The 23,860-nt window shown below is 42.2% G+C and overlaps 1 protein-coding gene across 3 annotated transcripts in view; it reads left to right on the forward strand.

Moving 5' to 3' along the window:
* The first annotated feature begins 2,511 nt into the window (after window positions 1-2,511).
* INSR (insulin receptor) overlaps window positions 2,512-23,860 on the forward strand; it is a 55,185-nt gene continuing 33,836 nt past the window's right edge. Inside the window, exons 1-2 of one of the 3 annotated variants that reach the window (XM_075736268.1) lie at window positions 2,512-2,615; window positions 13,778-14,329. In XM_075736268.1, coding sequence (XP_075592383.1) covers window positions 13,789-14,329 — 541 coding nt within the window. In that variant the 5' untranslated portion in view covers window positions 2,512-2,615; window positions 13,778-13,788. Of the gene's footprint in view, window positions 2,616-5,977; window positions 6,327-8,453; window positions 8,568-13,777; window positions 14,330-23,860 lie in introns of those variants that run through there. The other 2 variants (XM_075736266.1, XM_075736267.1) reach the window with 2 other exon arrangements.

The following is a 23,860-nucleotide window of genomic DNA, read 5'->3' on the forward strand; positions in this document are numbered from 1 at the left end:
GGTTCTGAAACACGTGCTATTTCACTTTTGACCATTGACATTTCGTGGGTGTTTGTTACTTTGAAGGATCAACTGCCAGAACTGAGATTGAATCCTGTAACTACTAACACCTTTTGGGATATCTCACATGACTGTTGAGCATAGTGCTTCCAGCACTCAGCTTCTGGTTACCTCTGACCTGGTGGAAGAATGTTACCTTCTGCCCTGGCAAACCAAATGGATTAATTGCCTCAGTGGCCAGCAATCTCCCTGTGCACAATGGGTGTTTTGTCAATTGGCAGTTGCAGTCTTTGCTTTTCTTGAGTTCATTTAGTAATTATAGTCATTGAAAACCACTTTGTAGATCGGTGCCAGTAGTATTTAGAATAAACAATCCCTCATGGCTTTGTGACATTTCATAGATGGAGTGATGGTTTTTATTTTTGACTAACGTATGGGTGGTGGTGGTTGTACAATCTACTTTAGCCCTCAGCTCCATTTCATAGCATGGGGCTCTGATGCACTTCTCTCTACAGAGTAATGTTATATTTATATATAGAAATAGTTTTCTGTGAGAGTTGCAAACATTGTGAAGTGAGAATAGCTTAACATTTGCAAAAGCTTGGGAAATCCAGATGGAGAGATGTTTATCAGGCATAGGGCTGGGCCTTGGTTGGCTTCTTGGCAGACTACCTACTTTCAGACAGCGAGTTAATAAATATATAAAATCTTTTGGAGAATTGGGTCATGTCAGGCTGGTGAATGTGCCTGGCAGCAACAGCAACTATGAGTGAGCCTAAACTTTTCTGGCAAGCATCCTTGGTGACAGAGACTCCTTGTACTGTAATACTTAATGTTTAAGCTGTGTCTTCAGCTAGATTTGATGTTTTGGAAGGATTTTTTACAGTAGATAGGCTGTCAGTAAGGATACATGGAATGGCAGGAGCAGAACACTATACAAGGCTCCTGTGGCTGGGTAATACTAGCTTGTTTTGGGCATGTGTTCTCCAGGTGTTAACTTTACAAAGCCCCTGTGTATCGGACTGTACAGGCTGTGATCAGCTTTCCCAAACCAAATTCTGCCAAAAGGGGGGAATCTTGGAAAAGGGTGAAAATGGTAGACTAGACAGACAAGGGTTCTGCTCCTGACTGTTCACCATGGGAAGTGGTGACCTCCATTCTCATGGACTCTGCTGTAAACCTGACGTGAAACCTGAGAATCAAAGTCTTATGACTTAATAGTTACAACCATGAAAATTAAAATTTTAACCATGCTAATATAGCAGATAGGAGCAGAAAATAATAATCCAATTTCTTGGTCTCCAGCAGAGTGCTGATGCCTTTCCAGAGTCCTACAGTCCAGCACAGGGCTGGCTGGTAGCTCTTGTCCTGATCTGCCATATTGCTGTGGCTTGGTGTGCACTCACCGTGCGTTCCTGCTGAACAAGAGTGACATTAAAACCCAGCTTTGCTAAATCAATACCACCTGTCACATGACACCACTGTGACATTTCTGGCACAAGCACTATGTCCTAATAGAAGATGGAAGTGGGAAGCAGCAGCAGTTGGTGAATAATGGATCAGATATGCCTGATTTGTAACATTTACAAAGAAAGGGCGTTGTCTCCTAGCTACAGAACAAACTGGTTATCAAAACGGGAACTAGAAGTTCTGTGTTGTCCAAAATACAAAATGTGAGATAAAGCAGTGTGGAGCATATAGCTATGGTTCGCTGAACTCCCCTATGCTGCCCAGAGGGCTGTCCCTCCAAATTTGACTCTGGGTCAGCAAAAATGTGCATTAGTGTAAAGAAAGAAAAAAAGAGACAAAGAGAGGGAGGGGGTAGAGGTGGTGAGCTGTTGATTAGAACTGGTGTTGCCAGTTGGTCGCCTGGAGCGCGGCATGCCCGTGCTGTGTGTTACGTGGATTGGAGAGTGACGCTGCTGCTCACTCACATGTGGCTGCTGACAGAGAACATGCCTGGCAGCAGCGGAGTCCTTGTGCAAACTAGACGTGGGGTTGGCTTAGGTGTACTGCAACAAGCTGTAGGAAAGAATGGTGGATGAGGAGGCTGGAGGGGACTGAAAACCAGATACAGATCTGTCTGGTTGTTTCACAGCGTGGCCCTTGCTTGCTAGACACAGGTTTGAAATGCTGACTGTTCTGTGTTCTCGTAGCAATGAAGAAAAAATTACGTTGAGTTGAAAAGTTTGATGCTGAATTAGAACAAAAATGTTCTGACAAGGAATGGAAAGTCCAATATTTCATCTTCCTCTGCAACATTCAAAAATTAAACTGAACCAAACCAGAAATTCGACAAAAAAGGATAAAATGCGGCATTGCCGCAGTAGGCCGCGGAGAGCTGTGATTTCCTTTGCATCCTTCATCTCCAGTTTCTTTGAACTGCATGTGGCAGGGAGATGCCCCCTGCCATTTTCACCTTGGGCAAGGGTTGTATTTGCTAATATAACAATAGAATTCTCCAGAAGGCTCTGACAGTGTTTGCTGTTTCAACAGTAAAAACCCCTGGGATTTCTGTCCTTAGCACATAAAGTGACCGGATCTTCATCCTCTGAGCTTTCTCCTGTCAAGAAGAGAGCAGTCACTTATCAGATTTGGTGTGGACGGAAGGAAGGGTAAGAGAGGAACTTTGTCAAGCCATGACGTGAAATATTTTATATTAAGAGACCTGGCAAATGGTTCTGTGTGACTCCAAACAGGATGAGATAAATTTTCCAAGGTCAGCTCTCCCATACTCCAGGCTTTAAGGTTTAGTCACCGAGAAGTCAATTCTGTAACCTTTACAGCAACATCCTGCCAATGATGCAGAGACTGCGCTATTGTTGGCTTCAACAGCAACTCGTCTGCATCTTCAAAGGACAGGAGGCTGAATAATGTGTGTACTGTATGGTGAGAAACTTCTGAGCAGGAAAGTGCATTTGACAAATCAATAAAAATAAAGTAACCTGAGCAACAGGGTAACTATTCACCCAGGCAGTTGCAACCTGTTAAGAAAAGGCCATACTGAATGGTGGATGGAGCAGAAAGCAAGAATTCTGACCTTCAGCTCAGCTTTCTGGCTTGTTGTGTGGCTTTGGCTCACTGAACTGGTTTTCAGCTGTTCTGTTCTTAAAACAGAATTACTACCAATGTACCACCTTGGTGAGTCAACTGCTCTAAAGCTCCTTTTGGGTGCAAAGCTTTGTGTTCCTGGAATATTCCTGGACTGATTAATTAGCATGGAACTTTACTTGTGTATGGCTAAAACACCCAACCCAAAACCCATCCCCCCTTGCATGCGTTTGGTTCCAGTGTCTATTTTGTGAGAGAAAGATGTATTTCATTTTCAAGGGACGAAGCTTGCAGCAAGCGCAGTGATCAGGAAGCCAAGCTGTTGCATCAGTATGAGGATGTGACTGTGCTCCAAGAGTAGCGTATAAACACTGATGTATTGAGCATCCCCGTACTGCTGCAAACGGCAGGCCCTGGAGATAACACTTTGAAGAACTGTATTCTTGGTGCCTAAACAGCTCGGTGTGTCTTTGCTTTGTTAATTCGAGCAGGGGAAGGCTAAATGAAAATGGTGATAAAGCTGGCCCTTATGCGCTATGGCAGACCAGTGCACACAGAATGCAAAGCGCTAGTTTGAGGTTGGGCCCCCAAATCTTTTGGTCTTTTGGTGACAATATATGTCAAAGTCCTTCTTCAGGACTCGAAGCCATGCCAGATGTGCCATGTGAAAGGAGCATAATCTGAGCAAGCTTTGGGCATGATAACAAATGCCCGCAGCCCTAGACTATTTTAACCTTCATGTTTCTGTATATTTACATGAATGAGCAAAGAATAAGGCCTTGCATTTTTGTTTTTTTTAAACAGTGAATGCTGTTGTGTGGAGGGCACTGACCCTAGCCATTGTGCATCTTTTATAAGGAGGCACTAGACATACAGCTTTAAATTGCTATTTCTCTAGCTTTTTGTACCCTTTTAGTCTGTACTGTGATTCTTGGCAGCTGTGAAGGAGCTGTAGAGCAAGGATGAATCCATGGGACAGCTCTTTTTTGGGATTTCAGAAGGAATGACGCTTTTGATGGGGCCTCTGTAAATTTACTGCATTATCTTGTGATGCACTGCTTTCATAGTGTATAGCATATAGCACTTTTACTGTGTATTACCTCAGCTGAAATGCCAAAGATGACAAAAACTGAACCGTGTTTTCATGAAAACACCACAGTGGGGGACCACCATTTGGGTTCTCGTTCTGAAAGTACAATAAAAATTTTGTCACGCTAATTTTCTCAACAGTTTAAAAAGGAAAAGATCACTGCCTTCCAAATGCACTGAGCATTCTATACACGCAAATAGTAACCTAGCTGATACTTGTACATTTTTATAAATTTTTAGTTATTTTAACTAAACCATGAAACATTTGTGGAGGGAAGAAAGAAATATGAATGTTGTTGAAGAAAGAAGTCATATTTAATATATTAAACTAGTGATTTTTAGTAGTTTCTTGAATCAGAAATTAGAGGAGACCCTGCAGTGCAGCTATTAGAAGAAAAAAAAAAAAAAAAGAGTAAGCAGGTGCTGGCTTAGTTTCTTAGTGCCCACATTGCTACTGTTGGTTTATCTGATTGCAAACCCAGTGTACTGTAGCATGATGAATACGTAGCAGTGAGTGTATGGGAAAGATGCTGGAAAGATTGCACCCTGATGTTCTTAATCAGTAATTAGAAACTAAAAATAGTATTTTAGGGAAAGATAATAAATCTGTAGCCTTTAATCCTCCTGTACCAATCTGTAAGCTGATATCATTATTACATGAAAGGGACTAAGAACGTGAGTAAGCAAAAGTAGGTTGCTATTACAGTCACATTATAAATGTCTAGATGATGTTTGGCTCTATCTTTTATGCAAAGTCCATAGTCATAAAGCAGGTTAATTTGCAAGCAGAGATCACATAGTTTTGTGGTTTATTTCTATGCCTTAACTGCCCTTACTTGCTGAAGTATTCTGAAATGAGTTAGGTTCTGAGTCTCTTTTGCACTTGTGAGTTTGAGAAAATGGCAGCAAGAACTGAAAGGTGGTGGAAATTTGTTCCTGTGCTGGCAATTCTGATGCAGCACTGGGCTGAATCAACAGCTACTGTGCTGTGCAGACACACATCTTCTCGTACTGTAATGATGACGGAGAAAGCATCCCCCCTTTAGCAGAGCCTTTCATCTAAGCATTTAAATAGCTTGCAAATGCTAAGCTGTAGTTATTGTTACACAGGTACCATTACAGCTAATACTGCTTATGCTCAGGTGATTTATTCAAATCAGGCCATCAACCTTATCCCATCCACCTGGGAAACCTCAATGAATGTCAGAGAGTGAACCATACCAAAATAGATGTGATTTCATAGACCAGTCCTGCTATGTAGTATCCCTGTGACAACTGCAGCCACTCCTTAAATGGAAAAGTAGCACAAAGTATTTAAGATAGTGGAAACACCATTGACACTGCATTGCATTAAGAGTAAGTGACCTGCTGGGATCCGTGGGCCAGCTGAAGTGGCCTGTTGAGCAAGAAATGTAACACAAAAGTGAGATCTGTTGTAAGCTGGAGATGGTGGGGCAAAGATTTGAAAGAAGACTGTCCATTTACTAAGTATTTTTTAATTAAAAAGCTTTATTCCAGCAGTGTATATAACTCTGTATCTTGCAGAAAGGGCTGAGAGCGACTGCCAGACAAAATTACTGGAAGTTGCCAGGAAACATACTGTCACGGCTTAGCACGACTACAAAGCAGAGATGATTAAAAAAAGGAGAAAAAGGCATCAAAGGCTGAGTCCCCCTGGAAAAAGACAACTTTGACGCTCTGGGCTCTACGCGGCCCGGAGCCGCCTCAGCGGGGCTGTCCCCGGCAGGTGGATGCCGCCCCTCCCCTAGCCCGTCCCGTCCCCTGCCCGGCTCCGCGCCGCCTCTTGCCGCCGCCCCGCTCTGCTCCCAGCTGACGGGGGCAGCCCCTTGTTTACTGGCCAGGGAGGCAGCCGCCAGCCCGGCCTGCTCTGGAAGGGGCTGCCGGAGCCGGGGCCGACACCGACGGGCAGGGAGGGGCCGGGCGCCCCGTTTCCTGGGCCGGTTGCCGGGCGCTATAAAGGGGGCCGCTGCGCCTCTCCAGGTCTCTTACCGACGATGCGAAACCGGGCCCGGCCCCCGCGCCCGCCCCGCGGCCTCTGATTCGCCCCCGCCGGGACGCGCCGAGCCGCGGCGGCTCCAGCGACGCAGGCATGGGACCGAGAGCGGCGGCGGCGCTGGCCGTGGCCGTGGTGCTGTCGGCCTGGTGCGGCCGGAGCCGCGGGGAGAGTGAGTAGGGGCTGGGGGCGCGGCCTAGGCGGGCCGCGGGGCGCTGGCGCAGGTGGCGGGGCCCGGGTGGCGGTGGGCCGCGGCCCCGCGGCGGGAGGGGGCGAGGCGGGCGGAGCGGCCCGGCCCCGGCGCCCGTTACCCTTTGTACCTGCTCGGGGGGGTGGCGGCCGCCGCGCCAGGCAGCGCCGCGGGGGCTGGTGGCTGTGGCGGCTCGGCCGGGGCCTGCGGCGCGGGGGACAGTGGGGCCCGGAGCCCTCGCGCGGGGAGCGGCTCGGGTCACCTTCATCCCTGGGTTCGGCGATTTCGGCCCCAAACCGGGTCGGGAGGGAGGGCTCGGCGGCAGCTGAGATTGGAGCTGGGACGGTAACGGGAAGGGCTGTAGCTCCCTCCGGTTCGCCTGAGGATTTACTCACCGGCGCGTCCTGACCCTCCCGAGTCTCTCCCTCGGCCCAGCTTTAGGGTGCGGGGTCGGGGAGTGTATAACCGTGATCCCCTGTGCATCAGGTTCGAGGAAGAGTATGGCCCGGCCCTGCTGCTGGGAAAGGTCTGAGCTGTAGCGACCTGAGACAGCTCTCCAATTTTAAACTGCTGGTTTTAAACTGGCCCCAGCTTCAGAAGGGTTTTAGCGTGGCAAGGCGTAGAGTTGGGAGGTTTTGTCTTTAACCACAGGAATACTTTTAGGTAGCCTTTCAAATCCACAGGTATTAAATGGGGATGAAGCTTGGAGGTAGGGATCGGTGCTTAAACAGGGTCTTGTAAAATGCGTGCTTGTTAAATCCATGGCTGACACGAGTTTAAGCCCTATGAGCTGTTTTGATGGGTTATGTTAAGTAAACTTGCATAGGAAATTCTTTTCGTTAGAGGCTCGCATTTTGGGTGATCTTTCCTTTTATTAAAAAACATCTGTAAACTATTTATTTAAAGAGAGTGAATACATACGTGTCAGTCCCATAGACAATCCCATAGCCTACCCGTTAGCTTTGCCACGCAATGAGGGGCGGTTTTGAAATGTGTGCGATATTCAGGGAGTAAAGCAGGATGTACCCTTAAGACAGCCTTTTTTTTTTTCAGTAATCAGACAAGTTATCTATTTCAAAAATACCCCCATTTTTTTCTCATACATGTTTTTACGTTAGAAGCCTTAAAAGAGACCAGTGGTATCGTTTTAACTTGGGAGGGTAAGTTCCAGCTGGTAAGTGTGTACAAACCTGCCTCTTACCAATAGAGAAATGGAAAAGGTAGTTGGCATATAGCACTAATAATAAATACATATACAGCTTTAGTCCAACAGTTCATAATTTGAAAACTTTATTTTTACTACTGCAGTGAAGCTTCTTACTTATTCTTATATGTGCTTTTTGGGCTGCAAGTGTGTTGCAAGTGATATTAACTCCGTAATCTTTGCTATATTACTATGGGATAGGAAAATATGCTCTACAATTCATGGATGGAGAAACAGGAGCGATGCCCAAGTCGTCAAAGCAAAGCCTGGGGTGGAATATATCTTTCATGTACTACAAATACTTTTCAAAGTATTTTACAGACAATTTGGATGATAAGGTCCCTAATTCAAAAGGTTTTCAGCTGCTTTGATGTTTGTTTTCTAACAATGATTAGATCGCACAGTACTACGGTGCGGATGGAAAACAACAGGCTAACATGAAGGCCTGCATCAGCGTGGCTTGAAGGGTAAATGCGCGTACAATAGTTGCATAAGCAAACAAGTTGTTCCCTGAGCAACGGAACTAATGAAGTCTGCTTTCTTGGAGATTTGTGTCCCGCATTCTCCAACAACATGCCCCCTGATAACGCAGCTCTCCAATGACAATATTCCCCCCATCTCTGAGCCCGACCATACATAGGGGTTTTTTGTGCCCTGTATCTTTCTCTTCACTTTGCTTCTTTCAGACAATATCTGCTAAGAGGCTGAGCAGCATATATTATGTGCATATAGTATGTGTGTAGGTGGCTCAGTAGAGAAACTGGGTGGATGTTTTGAGTTCATGCTTAAAGCATCCTTTGGATGGAGACGCTGAGCTTTTCCTCCTTAACCCATCCCCAGTTTTCATAAGTCTTTTAGGAGTATGGTGTGTGAGAACTCTCTTCCTCTTTTACATGTGACTGAAGTTAGTTGGTGAGTTCAAAAGTTACTGAGAGGAGTAGAACCAAGGGTTAAGGAAAGGAGACCTGACCTGTGCATAAAACGAAGATACATATATCTTGTTTTGTGAAGAAAAACAGGTTTGTGGGTTTTTTTATCACTATGTAAACATAATGCAACTTCTTGAAATAAATCTCACACATGACTCATGCCTGTCAGTTCATTAGCTGTGGTATTTAGGGTAGGATTTACCTCACCTAGTTTTAGGCATCTACCAACTGAGCAGTTTACTTTGGGCTCCTTTTGTGGTTAGTAGAAAACTAATCAATACAGTCACTAGAGTTTAGAGTACAGTTCCTCCCCTTCTAAGCTCTTCACCTAAATTTGGGCGCTGCATGTGTACTCCATTGCCTATAGCTGATGGTGGGAGTCAGAAATCTAGCTGAGATCTCTCTATTTAAATCATCAGGTGGGACAAATTTCACATAATATTTTTGTGGTAATAGCCTTTTAAAATCATTAGCAGCTTAATTATTATTTCTGGTTTATACAGATTTTTTTTGTGCTTCTGAACTCATTAAGAAACTGGTCCTTTGTTTCAGCTCAACCCTGTGTTAATTTTTGATGTTGAGAGACTGGGTCTAGAATGAAATTTTGCTCCCAAGAGTGTAAAATAGAGTAAGTGCAGCAAGACAGGGCTGTATCAAAACTAGGCAAGCGTGCCCTCGTGCTGTTTTAAAGAGAGGTAGTACACTAACTGTCTCTCTGACTAGCCTGTAAAACCCGTAAGCTTTCTGGAGCTCAATTTTGGGGTGACTGTCTTGTGGAATATAAATTATGTTGATACTGGCAACGTGTAAAACCTGTTCCAGCTCCCTTTCAAGTGATGATGATCTTAAGGTCTGTTAGTATTGAATTCTGCCTGAGTGATCTCCTGTGGTCCTGGGATGCTGTCGCTTCACTGCCTTTTGTCTTTGCACGGGAAGCATAGCAGTGTGAGTCGTGTTTTCTGTTTATGTTTTGAACTGAATGAGGAGAGCATAATGATAGACCAAACCAGGCTTTATAGGCCAGCCTGTGAGGTTATATATTCTTTTGGCATTACAGAAAGTGACCTCTGTGAGAGGTTTGCCCTCAGTTCAGCAGCAATGCCTTGAGTAGTGAAAGGTAGCAGGCATCTGAGATGTTTTCTGAGGAGGCTGGAGGTTTATAGGCAGTCTCACTTTTGCGTCTATATGTCAATTTGTGTCATTGCTCAGATCTAAATGGCTGAGGTGGAAAACTGAAGTTTAAAAACTAATATTTCCCAGTTAGATATGGTTATTAAACTTTAGCTACAGTGGGCTAGAAGCTGTCTTACAGTCCCTTATACTCACCTGTCACTTAACTGCTGAGATGGGAAAACCTCCTGTTATCCCAAGAAACACCCAAAAGTCCTTTTTCCAGTTTCCTAATACCACTTCTAAAAGTCAACCTGATACAGAACTGCAGAGCTTTTGACTTGACCAAAGGGAGTGTAATTTTTCTTAAACAATTGGTTTATTCAAGTAGGCAGCGAAGGCTATAAAAATACAGAATTAACTAATAGTTATCTTAGATGGTTTGTGATCTTTCTGAGCAATGCTACGTTATTTTGGTCTTGATTGTTAAAAGGCCAGAGCTCTGAAGCAGTGAATCATTACGGTTTGGTATCCACGTGGTTTACTATAAACAAGGCTTAAGTTGCAGCTATTCCCCTGGTTAGACTTTATCTTGAAAACTAAGCTCTGACATCAGCTCTAGTTTCTTTATTTGGTACTTTAAGGTTGTTACCAAACTAGTTTGTTCAAGAGGCTTTGGCATCTTGGGATTTTGGTTGTTCGTTTTTAAAAAGTGCACCTTGCAACTTTTTCTTGGGAGTCTGGTAAAACATGGCTATAATGATGTTTGGGGTTTTTTTTAATTCACTTTGAATCGCTTGGTAACTAGGATGGAGAATTGTGTGCTCTGCTGCTGGACATGGAGCCTGTTTCTCCTGAAATTTAGGAATATATTTTTAGTAGAGATTTTGCCAGCAGTTTGAACAGGAACAGCTTTGGGCCTACTACTGGAGACTCAATTTCAGATTTTTATTTTCCTGAAAGCTGATTTATGTGTTTTTTGAAACCAGTTTGTCTGTATTATAATTGACTGCTCAACTTTGCTCTCCTTCTTCTGGGATCAAAGCTGCCTAGCCTTCATACTGAATTGTTGATTAATTCCCCTGTCCCTGCAGAAGAAATACTATCAGGAGAAGCTGTGAAAAAACACTTATTACTTTGCTTAAAACTGCTTCTTGTTGTCTTGGTAACTAGAAATTTATGGGGTGACTTAAGCAGCTACTGCGTGAGCAGAAGATACAAACTGCTGAACAGAATTTAAAAGCATGAAAAGATCAAGATCCCTCCAACAGAAAAGCATAGTTTGTTATGGATATTCTTACCTCCTTATTTTTCTTCTTTATCCTTGAGGTGGTAAGAAAAAGGAGCTCAGATACCGTGGTGATATGTATCACTTAAAAACTAAACTGAAGTAGAATATGAAGAATAGTTCTTAAGCGTGATTTTCTCTAAATGTGGAAAAAAATCTGTATAAATCCTTTTAATCTTTGTAGATATACAACTATTTTAGCCTTTTATTCAGTTGTTTATTTCAGAAACAAATCTCTAATTCATTCTAAATTCCTCCTAAGTTTCTACACCAGGCTAACACCAGTGTTTGACATTGCCTTCTGTTAAAAGGCCTCATGCAAAAGCTTCTAGTATTGGAACCCCTTACGCAGAGCGGACAATGTGCCAGTTTATTATGTTGCTGTTGCTCGGCTTTGAAAGCAGCAGTTTGAATAACTCAGGTCACATCCTGGTTTGCCAGGATGTGTGGAATCTGTCTGGTCTGTGCTGGCAGCGCTAATTACACATAATGCATTCTGTGTCAGAGTTTAGAATTGGTGAAAAATACAAAAAAAATAGTTCTAAAATGGAAACAAGTGATGGATTGCGGATGTGGACTTCCTGCTCTGGTAGATTTTTGTGATTATTTAACTCCTCAAAATGCTTTGGTGTTTACTCCCAAGCTTCACCTGTCTCTTAGATTCAGCTTCAGCTAACCTTTCTTCTTTAACACACCTGGTCAAAATATTTGGCTATCTTAACCTAGCCTTTGGTCACCTCCTCTGCCATCTCCAGTGGGGAAAATGTTTCAGGACGGGGAGAACTGAAGGCGAGGGAGGTTTATACCCTGTGTGGGTGTTCAGGTTGATGCGTTTTTTTAAGGAGATGGGAAGATTTTTGAGCAGCTTTCTGGCAGTATGGTCCAGGAGCAGCACTACTTGTATCAGTAGTGATCGCTAGGAGCCTGTAGTGATGTGGGTCAGATTCACAAGTGGTTAATTTGACTTGATATTGTGATACAACAAGTGGTATTGCTTGCTGCATTTTGCCTGTGTGCTCAGTAAGCAGTAAATGAGAACCAAGATGTTGGATTTCACATTTATCAGATAGCTTTAGCCACACTGGTGACTTAAATGTTGAATTTCAGTGTTTGAGTTTTATTTGTCCTTCTGTTGTTGCTCCTTTCATGAAGAAGCCACTGGCCTGCCCTGTCACACACTTGCTTCCTTGGAAATACCCATCTTAATTATTTAAAATAAATATTTAGAGTACTTAAACCGAACCTGTTGCCCTCCCAGTTGTTTTAGCCCATGGTTGGGGTGTGCAGCAAGACAACTTTCTGGCTTGCTTCCAGTTTGGCTGCAGTTTTTCACGGGGCAAAGAGGTTGCTGCTAGTGGCTCATCAGATTTCCTTTCCCCCTTTTAAAAAGTACATCCTTGATCTTTGAGGCAGGCACTGTGTGCATTAGCTCTTTCTTCCAGAAAGTAATTTATGAAATGACTTGGATATAGTGCCAAAAAATCCCATTGGGCAATAACATTGCTCCAAATCCTACGTTAGTGTTGCCAGATTTATTTTTTTTTTATTGCAGTGGAGCAAATTTTTGAATAATCATTAAGACATTGCATAGAATTTATTTTTAACCCAGCGGTCTGTGTAAAACCACGAGGAGTCAGACAATCGTAACTATTAAACATCTGTCTCTACATCAATGTTGTAAGGCCTGATTCCTGCTGGGTGATTTCTTGAAGCTGTGACATGGTGATTTTATAGTTGGCGAGCTTTACGTACAGTGATAAAAAGAGTAAAGATCCCATGCTTTTAACTCTCAAGGAGAGTATGTATGTGTGTATGGGGGGTGGTCTCAGCTATAGGCAAAAGAGAGAATCCCTGAAGCGAGTGCAGTCTTAAAAAAAAAAAAAAAATACACTCAGGCCAGGGGAGCGGTTGTTTTTCACTGTTGTATTGCCGAGCAGGCTTGCCTTTCCACAGGCTTCTCCCTTGAATATTAAGATCTGGGTGTCTATTCAATGAAGTTTGGTTTTAAAAGGGTTATTATCCCTGGGACTTCTGCTGTGCTATACAGGCACAGTGCTCTACATTTCCTTCTTGATTTCTTACCCGTGCTTAGAGTTAAAAAAACATATTTCCCTTTCCAAACTTTCTGCTTTGTGTCTTTTCCTTTTGCTGGTGCCTGGATTCATATTATTCTCTTTACTTTCTAATTTATGCTTCATGTAATTGTTCGCTTTACCTGTTCTTTGGGTTACTGGTTCTACTAAATAAACTGTCCAGATAGTCAAGGCAGGGAGATTTGCAACCTTGAGAAAACAATAACAAAAAAGCCCAAATGCCTAATCTGAAAAGAATGCTTAGGGCAAAAATTACTAGTGTAGTAAATTACTCCTGTCAGCAAAGTCTGGGCAGGAGTGTAGACTGTGGTCTTGCATGTGTGTATTTCCAGGGTTTTCTGCTGCTTCCGAAGCACTACGGTTTTCTAGCCATTATTCTTTTCCCATCTTCCCTCCCTGCAACCATTCTAAATTACTCTAATCCACTGGCATTAATTACACAATCTGAGATGAGGCAGGTGTGTCACTTGCAACTATCTAAAGAAAACAGACTCAGTTGCATAGATATCTCTTACTTTTGTAAATGCCAAATGACAGCTAAGGACTGGTGTTACAACTGCAGTCGTGATAGAAGTAATATCCAGATACTCAAGATGGCAGAAAAAAATTACAAAATACTCTTTCAGTCTTATTTTGTAATCATATATCAGGGAATGTTCCCCACAGTATATTTCTTAACACTTGCAGCATGCTTTATGGAAAAGGGCCTAGCCGTGTGTTCTGACTGTAGCTACGTGTGATGGTGCAGTTGGCAAAATTGTATATTTAGGAAACTAACTAACTAAATAACATTGTTCTTTGCCTTCCAGTTTGCAGAAGCATGGACATTCGCAACAATCTGACCCGGCTGAGCATGCTTGAGAACTGCACTGTGATTGAGGGCCACTTGCAAATATTGCTGATGTTTAAAACCAAGCCTGAAGATTTCCGCGAGCTCAGCTTTCCTAAACTGACTATGATTACAGACTACTTGCTTCTCTTTCGCGTGTATGGCCTGGAGAGTTTAAAGGGACTTTTCCCAAACCTCACTGTGATTCGAGGAACTCATCTGTTTTTTAACTATGCGCTAGTCATTTTCGAGATGGTTCACCTAAAAGAGATAGGTCTCTATAACCTGATGAACATTACTCGAGGCGCTGTGCGAATTGAGAAGAACAATGAATTATGTTACTTGTCCACGATCGATTGGTCAAGGATTTTGGATTCTGTAGAAGATAATTACATTGTAGCCAACAAGGATGATAAAGAAGAGTGTGGAGATGTGTGTCCAGGAACTGTGAAAGGAAAGAGCAACTGTCCACCTACTGTGATAAATGGCATTTTCATTGAACGCTGCTGGACCCACGATCGCTGTCAGAGAGGTGAGTCTGCGGAGTGATGTATGTCCTCTATGGTTTTGCTGTCAGTCTTTCACCTGTCAGATCTATTAGAGGGCTAAAGGTACCTGTTAACAGCTGCCTTCAAGCACAGGTCCCTAAAAGCAAGGCTCAAAATTGATGGTAGGCAGATGAGGGGTTGAAGGAAGAGAGGGCCTTTGGGATGAGGCTGGTTTAACCGTTTACCTACATGAGAAATGTATCAAAAAATTTGTGTTTGGTTTTTCTGGAAAGTTAGGGACTGTCTAGAGCTCACAAGTTTGATGGACTGTGAGTGTAACTGCTATCTTGTATAATATTTAAAGTGATGTTAGTATCTCTGTTGTGGCTTGGATAGGGGATTAAGGCTGCAGCAGGCAGGAACAGAACGGCAGGCAAAATCTTAATGGAAGAAACCCAGCTCTAGAGAGGTGCAGTGACATTTTTACTCAAACCTTCCTGCCATAAAAAGGTGTAAGATACGTGGATGAGTGAGCGACATCTGCAAAGAGTAAGAAACAGGAAGCCACGTGAGACCTGAAGGGAAAAGGAGAAGGAGGAGAGAGGACCTGGATGGGGGTTGTCCGTAGCAGGAGTCCTGGGGAGGGTGAAAAATTTGGGATTTTGGTTCAGGGGAGGAGGTATGTTTAGAAAACTAACTGCTGTTGCAATCCCTGAACTCCAGTTCTCAAACTGTATTAGGGTTGCTTTTTATTTTGTACAGATTTGTTTTTTCCAAACTTGGAACTGACCTTAAGTTTAGTTTTAATTATATATTTACTTTGATTTATGTTAAATCTGACTGACAGGGAGCAAAGTGAATTGAGGTAAAACTGACACATTTAGAGTCGTCTGTCTTTCTGGAGGTAGTGCATCCAAATGAAGCAGTGTGTCCTAAGACGAAATTAGGAAACTTGCGGGCTGGAGAGAATTTCTTGCCAAGCTTTAAAGGGCAATTCTGAGTGCTAAGTGCCAAATTTGAGAAGGAATTCCTGCCAGTATGCATAAACTAATTAAATTAATGTGGTTTCCCTTCTGCTACTCCTCACCCCAAAATCGTCTAGCTTCCTTTTAAAGAAAGTGGTTATTTTTTGTTGCCAGAATAACAGGGTGTGAGCAAGAAGATGCAAGCGTGTATGTGTGTTCCTTTTTTAAAATAAAAAATAAGGTTATAAAGCATTTTAGTTTATAAACTCTTTTGGTTTACAGTTATTATCAGCACTGAAACCTGTTTCCTTATACATTCATGTTTTCTGTTTTCTGCTATTTCCTAAGGTTAAAGATCTAACTGAAGCTTTTTGTGTGGCTAGGCTGTTCATAATGTCCCTCATTCCTGTGAATTTTCTGGGGCTGTGCTACAGCAGACTGGAATGTATGGTTTCTCTCCTTTATATGACTGCCTATTTCCATGAAACCTGTAGGAATGTCATATTTTACCATTGGGGCATAAAACTCAGCTTCTGAGCCTCTTGTACAAATTCAGCTAAATTCATACAGCATCACACACTATCTTAGCTTAGTTAGTCAGGGAACCCAAGCTAGTAAGTTCATTTGCCTTGAATATGAAATTGAAATTTGAATTTGAAAATGGTTTCAGAAGTGATTATATGCAAATGCTCCCATCTGATTTTCCTTGTAGAAGATTTAGAGAAGCAATGCTCCTGCAGATTTTGGCTGTAACTGGTATGCATTTTCAAAACCACTTACCAAGCCATGCTTATCTTTGTTTTGAATGCTAAGGTTTGTACTTTTATTTATTGGTAGCTGCTGTTCTCAGCAAGCTGGTATCTGTGTTATATTGTGCCTTGTGGCACCTGCCTGTATGCTTCTAAAGTTATTTTAACAACTTGAGTAGTCTTTCAGACTTTTTAGACTTTTTTGAGTAGCCTTTAGACTTTCAACACACATGCACGCTAGTAATTATGGTAGAGATTAAATGACATTTATTTAGTGAACCTGCTGGTGGAATCACTGTGTTCTCTTTTCTCGTGCCAGCCTTAACGTATCCTCAGCATGTGTAATTGTTTTGTCAAGATTATTAAGAGCTTCTATGAATTGTACTTTGGCTTTCCTTAGCCTGAAGAGACTCATAGCAGCTCCCAGTATCGAGGGTATTAATGTCATGAAATCTTTCCCTCTGCGTTTTTGCAGCTTATCTGGGAATCCTCAGCAGCTAATGCTGGTTTTATGAGTATTCCCCTCTTTGATTTTTGTTCTTTGTCTTTTAGCCAATGCTGGAATGAAATGTAGCAATTTCAGGATAACTTTCTTGGGGGAAGTTTGGGTCAGTGAGTTGTTTGTTTTAACACAAGTTATTCCTACTCTTAGTTTGTTTTATAAAACTTGGTGCAGAATCTCCTTGTTTGTTATTTTTTTGTTTTGCATCTCTGGATGGGAAGTTGTTGCTGTCTAAACTGATAGCACTGCTGCCCTGGGACTGTGGGTCAGGATATTTAGTTTACTGTTTCGTCTACCAGAAAAAAATCCTTAAAGAACATGTAAATATTGATTATTTTGATGTTACAGAGTGCGTGTCAGTTGACAGAGACAAGTCCCAAGCTGGCAAGCTTTTCCAGCCTGCTAAGCTTTTGCTAGGAGATGGGCAAGAAGTTTGAGAGAGCACGCATGGGAGGGCTGAAAGGTCTCGTGTGAGCAGGAAGGGAGATGCCAACAGTTGGGGCTGGAGTGGGGTCCTGGGTATCCTCCATCTCTTCCACACTAGTCCCGGACCTTCCCCTACCAGCTCTCTGTGGTCACTTCCTTCACGTTGTCCCTGCCACATCTCATACTGATTGTGCATCTTCAATATTTTTTTATTTTAATCAGCACAGATATCCCAGTTAACTCCCAAACTAACTTTCAGTTATACCATATAATTATCTCTGAGGCACGCGTCCAAGTCTCTGAATCATCCTTGTAGCTATAACTCCAGCCCAGAAATTTTTTTTAGTTGGTGATAACATGTTCAAGACAACAAAGTAAAGGATCTTCTTACAGACGTTGGAGCTAAGGTTGTGGATGAAACTAGTTGGGAGGAACTGAAATGATTTGTGGCCAGCTGCATGCTTTGAAAAAACAGTTGCAATATTGAGGAATCAGTGTCTGAGTGCAAAGATGTGTAGGTGGATATACCATAGCTTGAGATTGGTCAGGATGTGTTTCCTGGAAGTTTTTTTTTCTTTATTTTTTTTCTAAATTACTTGTGTTGGTGTGAAAAGCAAGTCAGTTCAATTAAGGCCAATTCATGTTATACTTTGAGTAGGAAGGGAGAGAAATATGTAGTCTGTTTGGAATTTGGGTTTAGCCTTATGCTGTTTATGGCAGCCAATGCTGTTCCTGTTCTGGAGGTTTTGTACCTTTTCAGCCCACATTTTTATAAGGCTTTTTTTTTTTACATCCATATTTACTTTTATTGCCATAAAAACGTAGTTCTTAGTTCGGTGCAGCATGTTCATGCAGAGAGCGTCTTTGCTGAAGAATGCAGACAACAAAAATGCTGAAAATGCCACGTCCTAGACCTCAGTCTAGATCTGCCAAACATGATTTTCATATTTTGCATTTTTTTCCACATTTTTTTTTTTTATGTAATAAAAATGCTGTATGTCTGTCACTCTGCTTACAGAAGGAACAATTCCCTCTGAAATAGCATTTCCTGCCAGTTCTCTTTGCCGTGAGTCTTCTCTGTCCATACGTAATTTGAAGCAGTCTGATGTTTTTGACAGCCTAATTATAAAGGCGGGTTCAGCCTTTTACTTGCATATTGGGTCATTTGGAGGTGGAGTAAGGTAATAAAAGGAAAAGTGTAATGGCCAAATAAAAATTAACAGGAAAATGATCTGCACTATCAGACAGTCCCTTGGTGAATATTGGAGGGCCACATTCCTGGAATATAGAGATGAATACCTGAAACACGGGCTTCGTTCCTTAGAGGATATGATGAAATTCAAGTTCTCCTGTTCATCCTGATTGAAACCTTTGTAGGAGTCTGTTGTCTTCTTGATCTTGGGACTTCACACTACCAGGGAACTTGAGTTATTAAGAGCGTGGGCCAGTTCAGGTTTACAGATAGGCCCTTCCTTCAAATTGTTATCTTGCTTGATGTGATAAAACCAAAAGTTGTGTCTGTCCATTAGTGCAATCTAGAATTTGGTGTAAAATAACCTCATGAAAAGAAAGTGGAATGTATATGAAACCGTTTGGGCCAATTGAAGAAGACGGTAAAACAGAACTGATAGAAGGGATGACAGTCTGGAGAAAAGCACTGTGTGAAATTAGTGATGTTTGTCCAGATTTTTTTATGATGTTGGGGAAACAGGTCTGGAGACTAGGGATACAACAGACTCTCTCTTTAATTTTCATGTGACTTATCCAGGGAAGATTCTGGGACAGGTAAGGAACAGAAGAGTAGCTTTAGTAGCTTGCTTTGTTTCCTAGCACAAGCAACGCAACAAAGTGGTCAGAAAAACATTGAAGTGTTTTTCAGCTGCTGTGAAGTAGAACTGAGGGTTTTTACAGAGACCGGTGCCAGAAGAAATTCTGCAACTATGAACATCTTCAAGGCAGGTTTGAATAACAAAGTTCAGAGGTGTGTGTGGGAAACGTTTTGTGGTGTTTACTTAGGTAGAAATATTACTTAGCAACAGCTTCCTGTAATTTTTATGTGCTGGGAACTTCTGTAACTGTAAGCTTAGTTTTATTACCTTTGTATGGGAAAGGGGTCTCAAAGTACTGAACAGACATAGCCAACCTCAAGGGCAAGATATTTTTAAAGCTTCAAACACAAAAGACATTTTTCCAGTTGCTACCACATGAAGTGGAAGTGCTTCTTTTATTTGGAGATCTGATAAGAACTGCCTTTTTTTTTTTTTTCTTCCCCTAGCTCTGACAAATGCCAGATGGAAGTTGACACCCGATAATCTCACAGGGGCGTCTGTTCTGAACCTTGCCAAGCGACAGCTTTATTGAGTGCATATAGTGCTTGTCGTTAGGGCTATTGTGATGCTTGCGAACGCCTGGACATCCTAAACTAATTCACTTTAGCTTATTAAGAGTAGTTAAGAGATTTATGGTGCTTGGTGGTGCGATACAGCCCAGAATTGGGGGAAAAGGAGTGGAAACAATCACTCCATACAAATAGCTATTTCAGAGTATACTACGTAGTTTAAAAATACCAAACAAGACTTGGGGTTTTGAAGAAGCATGTAGTTAGGCTTTTCTCCACAGACCTGGGGTGACACAAGACTGTAGGATTTCAGAACTTAGAGTTTCAACTTCAAGAGAAATCCCCATGTGTGCAGCTCCCGTGGTCTCACCACATTTCTGTTTCTTCTGCTTCTTCACTGCTGCACCTTTACTGAAACACAGGGGGTTGAAGGTTTTCTTCCCCCACCCCAATTTCCGACCAGCACTTTAGACAGAAGCCACTGTCTGATTCGTTCCATCTTTAAAGCATTTGAACAAGATCTAATTCCTAGCTTATCCAACCTTTAATAAGCAGTAAATATAGAGAGTTCTATTAAGATATCTTAATTTCTATACAGAGGTCTTGTCAAGGCAAAGGTTTTTGACAAGTTAAAAAGGAGAATGAGGTATTTGCTGCTGATAACGGTGAAAATTGGAAAAGTTTTCATGTTGTTTGGTCTAAGTTGCCATTTTGATTCTTTCATCCTTAGCCTTTTCCCCAAAACACTTATTTAAGTCAGTGTCTGGGCCATTGAGGAGGCTGAGGGGAGTTTAACACTTCACATGGTTCAGCATTAACGTTATTGGAAGATGTTTCAAGATCTCTGTTCGATCTCCAGTGGTGACGTTGACTGCTTGTGACTTCCAAGGGTGCTGTGGCAAGTATGCTTTAGGTAGAATATTTATTTTTCCCACTTCAAGAACAGTTCCAGGTCTTCTTGTTTGCCTGAACAAGGGAACCTGCACTGCCTCGTTAGACAAAATACAGAAGACTGACTACACTTGGCAGACACGTTTGTTGGAAAATCCTATCGTCTAGGCATAGATAGCAGGAAGTCACAGAATGTAAAAAAAAAAAAATTAAAAAAATAATACTGAGCAACAGGGTTAACCTGTGTTAGTAATGCATGAATGGGAGAGCTGCAAATGGTTCACCTGATACAATGTGTTTGCTTGGGGAGGAGGAGACTTGTTTCATTCAGAGCAAATCCTGCTGTTTGAGGTGCTTTGGTGCCATAAGTGAAGATAAGGAATTGGCCAGCATATATATCCTGTATGTTTTCCTCCCTTTACCCCTCCTTAATGAAGGTGGAACAATGATTCTGTATTTTAAAACTTAAATTTTTTAATTACTTCTAGAAGTAGTCTAAATCAAATCCAATTGTGATGCCCCTTCACATGTTTAGGCAGACAGAGCAAAATAAATTTGAGGTGTGTATGATGGCATAGTGTTCTTTCATTGTATGATGAAGGAACTGGGAATCCTTCTTGTAGAAGGCTTTGAAGGGATTGTGAACCGTTGAGGCCATACAAAGAAGTATATTCAGCGTGTATAAGAAGACCAGCTGAAATATGTCACTTGGCAAAGCTCTCTGAAACATCTTTATCAGGAATTGTATTGTAAATAAATTTTGTGTTTTAAAAAAACCCCACCGCAAAACAAAACACAAAAAAGGTCAAAAAAACCTCAGGTGTGCCCGCTGCAAAGAGTGTTTCTAGCTGAAAGGTTGAGGATTTCAGGACCTTTTGATTAATTACAGAGCTGGTGAATAACCAACTGTGGCCTGGAGGAAGCAACACTAACCCTTCTCTTCGTTTGTAACAATAGCTGGTTAAAAGTTCAATGATCTTGCTTCCCAATTATATCCTATAATTGTGTGCAGGTTCCTATTGGAGGGATGTGAATGAACTTGCTGGGATGTTTATGCTTCTTAATTAGGGCTGTTGGTTAGCTGAAAAAAAAAACCAAAAAGCTGGGTAGGGGGAAGTTGTGAGGGTACCAGCTGGGGTTCTCTGGCAGCACTGAGCTGCTCGGTACATGCCTGGAGTTCTTTCAGTTGCTGCTTTGATCCAAAGTTTGCGGCTGGCATTGCTTAAGTGTACAAACCAGTGCAGGGTGGCTTGGGCACTGAAATGCTGTAGATTACAACTGTGTGTGTTCATCGTCTTTATCTGGATTTTTTTAGGTGAGGGTACTGGGGGGGGGGCACTGTGGTGGCTGGGCTGACATTGTTGCTTTTATTTTGGCTTCTGACATTTAAAACAAACAGAGAATCAACTTCAGCTCTGTGTAGTGCTTAAATATTGGCAAAGTGAGTGTAATGTTTTCATTTCACTCTGGCTTCCTTGTGAATCTGTATTTAAATGAACTGAAAAAACAGGGCAGGACGCTCGGCACCTGTTCATGTCCAAAAAATTTTCTAATGTGGAATTTCCTTCTCCCTTCTTCAAAATAGGGTCAGAATTGCTATTGAGGAGATGGACGTGGGCAGAGCAAGAGGATGCTCTGTACAGACAAGGACCTTCAAGCTCAGTACCCTCAGTATGAATTCTTTAATTTGAGAATGCACTTTCTTGTTTAGCTGACCAGAGGCTGCCTCCTGGGTACCCTGAGAGGTTGTAGGCTCTGAGGAAGATGTTTTGAAGAAAATCCCACAAAAGAGTTGGAAAGAAAGTCTGGTTAGAATAGCATTCAGCAGAATGCTGGGATTAATTTTCTTCTACGTATTTTGAAAGAACTGGGGGTGTATGTGGTTTCACTGACATCACTTCAGTGCGCTCCAGAAAAATAAATGTGATTTTATTCTTGTGTATCAGGTTAGAGGTGCCCTTTTTCAAGGATGTCAAGAAATACTGCTCTATTGTAATTGTAAATGAAGCAGTTTCAGCTTTTGCAGACATCAGATCCCCCACCGTAGTCACTGAAGCACTGGCAGGTGCCAGACAGTTGAGCTGTTAAGTATTATGACCCTTGTTCATATACAAGCATAATGAGGGTGACAGGTATTTAGCAAGATTGGTCCAATGAAGATTGTAAAATTTGCAAGGTCTTTTTTAGTTGGAGAAAGGGAATTTCATTGATCTGTTGGTAGAACTACTCCAATCTTTTGTTTTCTGTGCAATTTGAAGGCTTCTGGAGATGTGTGCATCTTATTGCTGGTCACGTGGAACTCCTGCAGAATCGCTGGTGGTGGTATGTGGCCACGCTGGAATTTCAGGGCCCTAACACGATGAGCTGAGCCTGAGCTCAAGTTACAAGGAAAGACTGATGGTTTTTAAGTCAATGCACAGAGTTAGAGCAACTTAGCTCACAGGCTTGTGGGAGATGAGAGGAACTATCTGCAGGCTGAGCAGCAGTTAACGTCTAAGGTTGCTAGCTTTCTGGTTCTTCATGCTCCTCTCGGTTCGCTTTAGCCTCATCCCTAAGCACAATTCCTCATTTAGTGGGTTTTTTAAAAAATAAATTGTTTGGGGCAGGGAAAGGAGGAGGTTGGTCTCAGTTTTTTCATCAAAAGAAAGCCTCCTGGACCAAAGGATTGCAAGGGAAGGTTTATAGGGCAAGGGAACAGGCATAGCTTGGAGTTGTGTAGCAATAATTTCCAGTTCAATTTTTGCTGTCTTCTCTGGGTTTGTAGCTGTGGGGGTTTAATTATATTAACAGTACACAGCATTGTTGTGCAAGGCTTTAATACCTGTGGGCAGGGGCAGCAGTCGCAGTAAAGGAGCCATGCAGATGGTGAGGAGAGGTTGGGCTCTATGCAGCATTGCAGAGATGCAGGAACAGACAGGCCTTTTCTGCTGAGAGGAAAGAGTTCAGTGCTGAGACGTAATGTTCACGTATGGCAAAATTGCAAGGCAGTTTGCGTGACACGAAATGGGGTTGCCTGTATGCTGGCTGATTTTTTCTTCCCCGTTTGATGTGAAGAGAGCCAAGTCCAATACTGTGTGTGCAAAGGAAGGATTATTTGGTGTCTGTGGGAGAGCTGCTGAACTTGGCAGCTTTGCTTTCGATAAAGCGAGTGAGATGCTGTTAGCTTCCGAGTTGTTTGTTCTGAAATATCTGAAAATAGTAATTGAGTTGAGTAAGCAATCTGCGGCAAAAAATCAAGTTCCAGCTATTGCATCTGGAAATCCCTCACACAAAAACTTAAGACATTGCACTAAAACTCTGTTGTATCAGCAAGTTTTTATGATTGAGAAAGTATGTAAAGAATGCTTATGCTTGAAGGTGGGCTTGAACCCTGCTGCACTGTTAAAGACACGATTAGAAAATTTCAGGAATAATGCAGGAATCTCTACCAGTGTATTGGGTTTCCTAGGAATAAGGCACATGCAAGTCAGCAGACATCATGGGATAACTAAGCATTTTTCTGTTACCATTTTAAACTTCATTAGGCATCCATGTTGTGTTATGACAGTGCAAGGATTATAATACTTCATGAGCAATGAAAGTATTTGTTAAAATTTGAGTATCAGACAAACGTTTTTCTTGTCTCTTCTGGAAAGACAAACCAATTATATTCTATGGGCAATGACAACATAACAGCAATGATTTCATAAAACAAATAGGACTTG

The sequence above is a fragment of the Balearica regulorum genome, chromosome 26 (genome assembly GCF_011004875.1).
Source record: "Balearica regulorum gibbericeps isolate bBalReg1 chromosome 26, bBalReg1.pri, whole genome shotgun sequence".
In the NCBI taxonomy this organism is placed as follows: Eukaryota; Metazoa; Chordata; class Aves; order Gruiformes; family Gruidae; genus Balearica; species Balearica regulorum.